General features: G+C 35.8%; 1 protein-coding gene across 1 annotated transcript; it reads left to right on the top strand.

Annotated features, from left to right (window-relative positions):
- Positions 1-7454: 7454 nt before the first annotated feature.
- LOC136235527 (CBL-interacting serine/threonine-protein kinase 10) lies at positions 7455-10180 on the top strand. Its single transcript, XM_066025241.1, has 2 exons — positions 7455-7737; positions 8231-10180. The coding sequence occupies exon 2, from the start codon at positions 8598-8600 to the stop codon at positions 9954-9956; it is 1359 nt and encodes a 452-aa protein (XP_065881313.1). The 5' UTR covers positions 7455-7737; positions 8231-8597; the 3' UTR covers positions 9957-10180.
- The last annotated feature ends 811 nt before the right edge of the window (positions 10181-10991 follow it).

The following is a 10991-nucleotide window of genomic DNA, read 5'->3' as shown; positions in this document are numbered from 1 at the left end:
ATCCCATTTTGTGATATTCCTGAGAAATAAAAGATCGAATCTTTATAAAAATTGCAACTATTGTTCTTTATTGAAATATGAAAACCGTCGTCAACAAGACGGCTAATAGAAATAATGTTACGAGACATCTCAGGAACGTATAAACAATTCCTTAATTCTATTACAAGCCCAGAGGGCAAAGGTAAAGTATAATCTCCAATTGCGAGAGCGGCAACTCTTGCTCCATTTCCAACTCGCAAGTTTATGCTTCCTTTCTTTAGTTCCTTAGTCTGTTTTAGCTCCTGCATATTTGTACAAATATGAGATCCACATCCGGTATCAAGTACCCAAGATTCAGACAATGAAACTGTATTTATTTCAATATAAAACATACCAGATGCTGAAGCACCGTTATATTCCTTCTCGTGGAAGGTTAGGTACTCCATGCAATCCCTCTTCCAATGCCCTAAGTCACCACAATAGTAGCACTTTCCTTTGGGCTTCTTTTGTTCCTTTCTCTTTGTTTCGGTGAGCACAGCCCCCCTTGCATTTATCAAGATGGTTTGGATCGGGAGCGACCCCTTTCCTTTTTCTCGATCCTTCAATAGCAAGGGCCAACATTTCCTTGTTTTCTTTTATAATGGGCTCGACTGACTCGAGCATATGTGCAAGCTCTACGAGAGAGGTTTGCAAGCCACTCATCTGATAGTTCATGACGAACTGTGAGTAGCTCTCAGGGAGGGACTGTAGAAGTAAGTTTTCACTTAGTTCATGGTCCATCGCATCTCCAATACTAGAAAACTTGGTTATGAGGCTGATCATCTTGGCACAATGTACCATCACAGATGTGCCCTCCTGCATCTTGCTTTTATATAACTCTTTGGTTATTTCGAAGCGCTCGCACCGAGTTTCTTTCACAAATAGCTCTTTAAGGTGCTTGACCATGGAAGAGGCATCCATATCTGAATGTAGTTGCCTTTTAACCTCCGGTGTCAATGATGCAAGTATGATGTCCCCTACTTGATCATCATAAGCTTTATGCTTCAAGTAAGCATAAAACTCTTGGTAGGGAGCATCATCCATTGGGTAAGGGGGTATCGGTGTATCAAGTACATACCCTTTCCTTTCGAACTTCAAAACAATTTTGAGGTTACGAAACCAGTCGGTGAAGTTTGAACCATTCAATTTGTTATCGGTAAGGATGTAACGCAGATCGGTGTTAGTCATGATTTTAAGAGTGTGTGTTTAAACAAAACCTGAGAGTGAGAAAGAGTAGACGTATGTCATTCATTTGCTTTAAAGTATAACAATCTAAAATTATAGGCCTTTTAATTTATTTCAGATTGCTCCCACTATTTTGCAAAATTAATAGCCCTCCATATTAATTCGAAGAATTTCACAAATCCTTTAGTGAGCTAGGATCCTAACTCCTGAGATTTCGCCTTGAGTTTGCTCAACAAGCTAGTCTCATTTGTTAGGTAGATTCATGTAATCAATCACATCTCGAATGTGACTCCTAGGTTATTGGGTTACTAACCACATTAGTAACTAATATGTTATTCACATTAATCCCAACCATATTGCCCATTAGTTTATGACAACATGAGTTTGCTCATCCAATTATCATAATCTAATTTAAGTATTACCTCATATTCATGAAAGAATAACTTTCGATAATTCAGGTGTTACCATAAGACCCCGAGCTTGAGTTTGCTCAACAACCCAAAGGCCCCCAGTACTGCCGGCTGAATTATAATATTAGGGAGGGGCAACCGGTTTTAATAACTTGCTTATTTACTTAACTTTTTAACGAGGGATTTTATTTAAGTCTCATAATCTAACTTAGTCTTGATTTGCTTTAGCATACATCATACATACATACATTCACATACATTGGCGTTATGGACATATCATCTAAATTATTCCGTCGAGCCAGAGACGGAATAAAAGGCCAAACCTAAGGAAATACTAACTATTACATATTTCTCTTTAGGTCCTCCGTCTTCTCCATGGCGCCTTGAAATTACATATTAATTTCTATACTACTATAAGAAAACTTCAATTGAATTGAAGGGAATCAGATGAGAGGAGAAATTACAATGGATAGTAGAAAGGCAGGACGCGCAGGCCCTATTTCAAAAATACCAAAAGACTAAAAGAGGGTCCAAATATGTCCATAACTCCAAACATGCATAGACTCAATTAAATAAATTTAATTCGTTGATTACATAACCGGCTTATGTAATATTTAGGTTAATCACATTAACTCGTCAAATTAACTTTCATCCAATTTTACTTCTAATCGTTTCGTATCTTTATATTAATCCTTAGATTAATATAACCATATAAAACGTCGATTATGCATGTCCCAATTATTTTGATTTCAATTCATTTAACACTTTGATTTACAACTTGGTAAAAACAAACTTTTAAACGAATTTTCATTCGATAATCAAAACAGAAAACTATTAATTTCCGAAACATATATATATATATATATATATATATATATATATATATATATAAATTATATTCAAGCCGATTTTAACAATTAAAATCAAGTGGGATTCGGGCCGGGGGCCCGAAACTGGGCTGCTGCCGTTTGGCAGCAGCCCCGCGGCTGCGCACGCGGCTGGTCGCGCTGTGAGGCGCGACCCGAGCCGCTGTCGTATTTATATTTTTTTTTATAAAATATATACATATATATCATATTTAAAAACGATTTCAGAAATAGGAAAAACTACAATAGATTTCCGTTTTATCATTTAGAATTAATAAAACTAATTTTATTAACCTAACTATAAAACTAATAGATTTTGTTACAATGATTATCAACCGAAATAATTAGGAACATACGCATAATCAATTTTAATTAACAATTAACTAAAATTTATTTATCTTTAGAATTAATTAATCAAACAATTTGTTAATTAATCCCAATCATAAATATTTATTCAATCCTATTGAAAACTTCTAAATTTTCATATATGAAATAACGGATTTAACGATGGCTCTGATACCACTTAAGGAAATTAAGGCTAAGGTATGGCAGCGGAAATATAAAAATTTTAGCCTACTTCCTTTTAACCATAGGATCCGTTAATCGTTATTTCATATAAAGAGGGATAAGAAGGAATACCTTTCGATGAACAATCTACCGTTGTTAAAGAAGCGCCCACAAATCTTCTCCGAGATTCCAACCACAAAGTATAACACGGTGAGGTTAAGATGGAATCAACCCTTATGAGATGCAACCAAATTAGATTGCCTCTAATTAACCAACACAAGATCAAAGAGAAAAAGAGATGGATGAGATTAATCAATTGACGGAAGCCGTATGAATTCTTGTCCACGAACTAGGGGATGCGAATTCACTCTCTCTTACTTAATGTAGGTTTCGAAAATCACAATAAGGGGAGGGGATTAGCTTTTTTTCGAAATTCTCATAGGGAGGGGTATATATAGTCGCTTGTATCTAAACCCTAGTTAGATAGGAATAGGTTACTTAATAGGAATTCCATTCGGAATAGGATTCCTAATTATTATCTTATAATATATCAAATACATTTAGGATAATAATAAATAACCTAATTGGATAATAATAGGAGTATATTAATCTAATTAAAACTCCTAAGTTAATTATCTCTTAATTAATTTAATTCACAAACCTAATCAAATTAGGATTAATGGAATTAAAATAATTCCTTATTTACTATATATAAATTTCGGCCCCCTCTATATAAATGGGCCTTACTGGGCTCAATTGGGCTTCCATCTATTAATCATATCCATCTCTCTTTTGGTTCCAAGTCTTATGTGTGATCCATTAGGTTCTTACTACTTCTGGCCGTATGCAACTATTAAATTAATTTCTTCAAGAATTATATTTAATCCTTGCATAACGGAATGATGTACTGAGTATGTTATAGGCAAGTCTGTAATCATTCCCCCAGAGTCCGTTAAGAAGACAGGTTGATTCTGTCGTTAACCATTCCGTATTAGTTACAGTATAATTCGATCCTTTATCAACTATATCCTTGAACTGAATCTTATGACTATGGGTGATGTCAAGTCACATATAACGAGACGTTCATTTTACTTGTACATGCCGAGTCAACTCAAATAGATAGGTTAAGTGAAATCTGTATTTCTACTCTTAAGCTATCACCTTGCAAGGATTTAGAGTCGAGTCTTTCACAAGCGATCCTTGGATATATCTCCCATTAATCGGGAGTGATAAATGCTCAATCCAATGTATAACTCTCCTGACATTACTTCCTGTGACACCCAACCTTTGCAGTTCACACCCCAGAGTCATCTCTGTTAAGGATCGTGGGACCACAGGATCAAAGTCTCACATTCAGTAATTCAGGATGACCAATTAACATTCCTTTGAGTCTGAGGATTACTTATACCTATTAATACCAATGAGATGAACATGTGACAAGGATGAATCTACCCATCCTGTTATCTCAAATCGGATCCCCAATCCTAATGAACGACGTTTCATCGGATCTATGTAACTGTCCAGATATCTATATATATGAAGCTTGTGGGATAAGCTTTCTGTCGGACAGAAGACATTGTTACATACAAGTCTCAATAGTGATATATCAATCCTAAACATATCACTTGACTTGGGGTGGTTTTAAGTTTATTAGTTTATTATAAAGTTTTGTCTCACTTCATGCTTGTATGAACACTTTATAATCACTTTAAACAAACTTACGGATTTCCTTTTATTAGACTTTATATAGTGCTTAAAAGGGATTGCCTTTATATAGTTATAAAACATATATCTCGTTAAAACAAATGATATAAAGAACAATTCATTTACATTAAGTTTGTATCCTGTAACAATTGACTATAGGACACCAAACCCCAACATTATTTTCTTAAATACTATTTGAGGCCATATATAGATTGATTTGTTCAATTTGCAAACTTTTTGTTCGTTGCCTTTTTGAACGAAATCTGCGGGATGTTGCATGTAAATTTCTTCTTTCAATTCTCCATTGAGAAAAACAACCTTAACATCCATTTGATCAGGCTGATGTGGACATTTTGTAGGATGGATGTAAAATTGCTTAAACTGCCCTGTCTGTGTCCCACCTTTTCTTTGTTGATGATATCTTCCTTTTCTTTGATGCCTCGGTCACTGATAGTAAAGTTATTTCTCATATTCTATCAGTGTATGAGTTGGTGTATAGGCAAGCTATTAATTTGGTCACTAGAGCTACAGATTTCTGTCTTGGACTGGGAAGGAGGTGTTGCTCAAGTTAGTGACTCATGCCTTTCCTACTTTTTGTATATGCGCTTTCTTGCTCCCTAAGTCTACATGTGATTATCTCCAAAAAAAAGGATAAATTCATTTTGGTGGGGTATGAAAAAAGAGGGGAAGAAGAATATTAAAAATGATAAATTCATTTTGGTGGGGTATGAAAAAAGAGGGGAAGAAGAATATTCACTAGTTCAGTTGGTTTCTCTTTGCTATAAAAAAGACCAATGTGGTTTAGGGTTCATAGATCTCTATGAATTTAATCTCTCTCTTCTCATGAAGTTCATTCATCAACCGCAGTTGTTGGTTAGTAAGGTCTTTAAAGTTAAATACTACCCAATCCATACTTTATTTTCTTCCAAATTATGCAACATCCCTAGTTTTGTTTGGAGGAGTGTGTGATGCTCCATAAATGTTCTTCTTAGCCTTCATTGGAGGATTGCCGATGGTTTTTCAATTCATATTTGGGATCATTGGCTCCAAAGCTCTCGTACGTTCATGATTACCTCTGAGTGTATGGTTGACTAGAGGATAGGAGGGTTGGAGAGTTTTTTGTTCCAGGATCGAGAGTTTGGGTTCAGGGAACTGTCTCTCTTATTTTAACCATCATGAAGCTTAGTCCATTCTTAATATGATTGTCTCGGGTCATTGGATAAGTTAATTTGGCATCATACTAGAGATGATATCGACCCCTTAAAGTCATGTTATAAGATCTTAGAGAGTAACTGAGTGCTTGGTACTATGGATGAGGGGTGGAAGATCATTTGGTCCCTTTTTTATCCCACCTAAAATAAAATCTTTTCTCTAGAAGTTTCGCTGGGAATGCATCCCTACTAGGTCATGATTACTTTTGAGGAGGTTTAGTATTCCTTCTTGTTGTTTGTTATGTAGCACTTGTGAGGAGAATGATTACCATTTGTTTATCAATTGTCCTTGAGCAACCTCGGCTTGGCAAAACTCAGGTATAAACTTTCATTTTATTCGAAGATGTTGATATTAATAAAGGATTTCTTTAGTGGAGCTGAGGAGAAACTCGTGATGAAGTTAGTTAGGCCGATGTAATTCTATGGACGATTTGGCAACCGCACAACAGTCAGATATGGAGTAGTACAGTTATGCCTCTTAATGTAGCGGTGCAACACTTTGTTCGGTTTCTAGAAATCTGGAAGCTTGTCAGCAGGTTAACAATATTGTGAGGGATGTGGTTGCTGGTCGTTGCAATAATTGGAACAGACCGACTCTAGAATCTCTAAAATGCATTATAGATACGACTTTGCTTATCCACGAACTGAACTATGGGCCATGAGCTATTATCAGAAACACAGAAGGTGAGTTCATCGCCTGCCAAAACACGGTTCATAAGGCCTTAATGAACCTTCACAATGTATGTTTGAAGGTCCGTTTGGCTACTTCCTGTTTACTGTTCGTGTTTGTTGGTTGATGTTCCTATTTACTGTTTGCTTTTGGAAAATGCTGTTTTTCTAAAAAGCAGATATTCTTTGCTTTTGTAAAAAGCTACTTTTCAGCCGTAAAAGACAAACATGAGATGTCTAACCAAACACCTAAAACTCTGTCTTTTAAAATGAAAAGGCAAACAAGAGGGGAAAAGTAGGTAAACAAACACCTAATGAGTGTGATGCTAAAATAATTATTGATAGCCTCCAGTTTAAGAAACAATATTTATCGTAGTTTGACGAGGTTGTTACGGACCTTCTTTACCTTAGACAATATATTTGTGTGCGATTTATTTTCCATGGCAGCTCATATTGTTGCTCGATAGTCCCTTTCTAATATAATGGTGCTTTTTCTATTCACTCTTTATGTAACGATTCTATTTCTTAATAACAAATCAGTTTTTCCTTTTTTTCTCTCAAAAGAAACATAATTTCAAAAAAACTGAGAAGATACCTCTCAGCATTGTGTAACCTACTTTAAACGTAATAATAGACGTTACAAAAAAAAACGTAATAATAGATCAAACGTTTCTTTAAAAAAGGAAAGTTAACTCATCAAATTTGATTTTTGGTTACCGACCTAAAATTAAAAAAATTAAATATACAGAGTCACGTGAAAAAAACTAACTTTCAGAAGACTGAACCGTCAACCAACTAAAAATTCAGCTACTTTTCCATATCAGATCAGAATATCCAAGTAAATACTCCCCTACGTGGCTTACATCGCACGGGTCAAATTAGAAAAAGGAAGAGAGCTTATGATTATTATAATGAGGACTCACACATGATAGTAAATGCCATGCGTTTATATCGTTTGAACTTGGACCTCTTCTTCAGGTATTGTATTGTCTTCGACATCAGACATTGAAAACCTGGAATCCGGAAATACAACGGAAAGTTATCGGAATTTTCCTTAACTCTTACTCCCACCCACTTTTATTTCAAAACGTTGCCTAATTGTACGGTCATCTTCTCCATTTCCGTCTTCGATCCACTCAAATCAACTGCGATTGTCGCCGGAACAAGGTAATTTCCCGAATTTTGTGTTATTAAGATGGGCGATATCAAGAAATTGTATAATCGGTGGTACATGAGCTGATGATAAGCTTATTGGTTTATCAGTTTGAGTGCGGATTAGTAATTAGCTGTGCGTAAACGTTTGGTTTCGAATTCCCTTTTTTGGGGCCTTAGTTCTTATTTTGCTATTGGAATTAGATTATTGATATCGTTGATGATGAACCATCAGATTGATATAGCTGTCTTCTGTTTGGTTATGGAAGATTTTAAATGTTTTAGCGTCTAAGTTTTGTATTCTGATTGTTTTGGGTGAATACGCAATCTTGAGGAAGCAACTTCGTGGGAGATGCACAATTGCATATGCCTTTGTATCGTACAAGGAACATGCAAGTGTGGTTTTAGGGAAAGCTTAAGTAGCTAAATGATACATCAATACTTGCAAAATTGTGAATGAAATACTGAATTTGGAGTTTTATTAATGTAACTTTTTTGCTACTTTCAGGTTATAATACAGTTTATGGTAATTCTACTCATATTCTTCTGAAGTTGTTCCAGCATTCTTGATAATCTCAATAAAAGGGGGAACTCAGGGGAATGCTGCATGATGTGCTTGAATGTTCAGAGGTCTGTCTCTTCATTTCATAAGGTTGTGGCTTTGCTAGACCTGTCTTATTCCATTCTTGATGAGATTGGATTTGCGAATTGTATTTCATCTTTGAAAGTTTCTATTAACTATGAGCCTACTACTAGTTATACATTTCCTGCTGTATTGATGCATGATCTTTGTGAAGACGGTTGAATTGCTTCTACTGTGTTTACCTCTCCGTGGTTTACATATAGCGGGGTGAATTAGCTTTTTTTGGATTGAAATGGAAAATAAACCAAGTGTCGTGACGCAAAAGTACGAGATAGGGAGATTGCTCGGCCAAGGCACCTTTGCGAAGGTATATTATGCAAGGAGTATCAGTACCAATCAAAGTGTGGCCATAAAAGTTATTGACAAAGAAAAGATTTTGAGGGTAGGGCTTGTTGATCAGATCAAAAGAGAAATATCTGTGATGAGAATTGTTAGACACCCGAATATTGTGCAGTTATTTGAGGTCATGGCCACCAAAAGTAAGATTTACTTCATAATGGAATATTGTAAAGGAGGCGAACTCTTTAACAAAATTTCCAAAGGAAGGCTAAGGGAAGATCCTGCGCGCAAGTATTTCCAGCAGCTCATTAATGCAGTTGATTTCTGCCACAGCAGAGGTGTTTATCATCGAGATATAAAACCCGAAAACCTGTTGTTGGATGAGAACGAGGATTTAAAGATAACTGATTTCGGGCTAAGTGCTCTTGCTGAAACCAAAAGACAAGACGGACTACTTCATACAACTTGTGGGACACCAGCATATGTTGCTCCTGAAGTTATCAACAGAAAAGGCTATGATGGAGCCAAAGCTGATACATGGTCTTGTGGGGTGGTTTTATATGTGCTTCTTGCAGGTTATTTGCCATTTCATGATTCAAACTTGATGGAGATGTACAGGAAAATTGGCAGAGCTGAATTCAAATGTCCTAATTGGTTTTCACAAGAAGTTCGGAGGCTGTTGTTAAAGATGTTGGATCCACACCCCCAAACTAGGATTTCCATAGATAAGATAAAGGAAACGGCTTGGTTTAGAAAAGGACTCAACTCAAAACTGCACAAATCTGAAACAGCAGCAAGACAGGGTGTAAACTCTCTGGAAAGGAATGGTTCTGGTCCTTCTGAGAATAACAATGCATCACCTGAGACAAAACAGGAGTCTGTTGAACCTCCCAAGTTAAATGCTTTTGATATAATTTCTCTTTCAGCTGGGTTTGATCTATCCGGGTTATTCGACGACAATGCTCAAATGAGAGAAGCAAGATTTACATCCGTGCAACCTGCCTCAGTTATCATAACTAAATTGGAAGACGTTGCGAAGCGTCAAAAGTTGAAGATCATGAAGAAAGATGCAGGATTATTGAAAATGGAGGGAGTAAATGAAGGTAGAAAAGGTCCATTGTGTATAGATGCTGAAATATTTGAAGTTACACCAAATTTTCATTTGGTGGAGGTGAAGAAATGTAGTGGAGACACAATGGAATATCAAAAGATATTGAAAGATGGTATAAGACCTGCTCTCCAAGACATTGTTTGGGTTTGGCAAGGAGAGCAACATGAGCAGACACAGCAGCAGCAAGAAGAATTTGAGTAGCAGCAGTTTTTCGACTGTGTGAGTCTTATACAGCTTTCTTTAGTCTTTTTTTTAGGAGAAAAACCTCATGCTTGTGTGTACAACATAAAAAATAAAAAAAAAATTAAAGCCTGTGATTGTCTGTGTGATTGTTATATCTCACACCTCAATGAATTAATTTGCTCATATTTGGAATGTTGTGACCCATTTACATTGTTCAAACACCTTGTATTTTGTTTCTGATACTTATTAATTTCTTTGCGAGTTAAAATTGTCAATTTTGAACATGTGACATGAAAGTTTGATTTTGAGGTGTCATATAAGCTCTGAAATCTGCTAAATTGCAAATAAGAATGTCGAATGTTCAAAATTAACAAGTTTAGGTGTGCGATAGATCTAATTATAATAAACGTAATTATGTATTAATCTGTTGATATTAGGTTGTCTTTCAAGTTTCTTCTAATGTTTTTAATTCAAGATGAGAAGATCTTTTACGGGACGTTTGGTATTCTATTGGGATAGGGATAGGGATAAAGGTTAGGATAGGGATAAGGATAAATGGTTGGGATAAGGATAAAAATATGATAGTCATGAATTATTATTCAATGTTTGGTATGTGGGATATGGATAGGGATAAAATAATACATTTTACTATTTTAACCCTATTTAAACTACATAACATTAATTTGAGGGATAAAATGGACTTTTCCATCCTATTAAAATCGTAGGAGCTTATCCCACCTCCTTATACCACCCCCCTCCTGGGTATAGGATTTGAGGGATAAGAAGCTTATCCCTCACTCGTCTCACTCTTCTATCTCCCAAACAAACACGAGATAACTTATCTCCTGTTTTTTTATCCCTATTCCACCTCCTATATCCCTTCTAACAAACACCTCGTTAAGGTAATTCTCTTGATTTGTGGTTGAAAGTGTTGCTGAGAAAGTTAAGCAAGTTAGTTGCTGTTTTAGGCTTTTCGTCAGAAATGTACACGTGTATGTGAATTTGCATTAAATCACAAGATTTACCAATATGTCCTACTTTATAATGCTTCCA

The sequence above is a fragment of the Euphorbia lathyris genome, chromosome 7 (genome assembly GCF_963576675.1).
Source record: "Euphorbia lathyris chromosome 7, ddEupLath1.1, whole genome shotgun sequence".
In the NCBI taxonomy this organism is placed as follows: domain Eukaryota; kingdom Viridiplantae; phylum Streptophyta; class Magnoliopsida; order Malpighiales; family Euphorbiaceae; genus Euphorbia; species Euphorbia lathyris.
Note: the sequence above shows the minus strand (reverse complement) of the source record. Positions and strands in the feature narration are given on the sequence as shown.

Excerpts from the sequence above, each read along its gene's own strand:
- LOC136235527 (XM_066025241.1), top strand. The coding sequence starts at position 8,598 with ATGGAAAATAAACCAAGTGTCGTGACGCAAAAGTACGAGATAGGGAGA.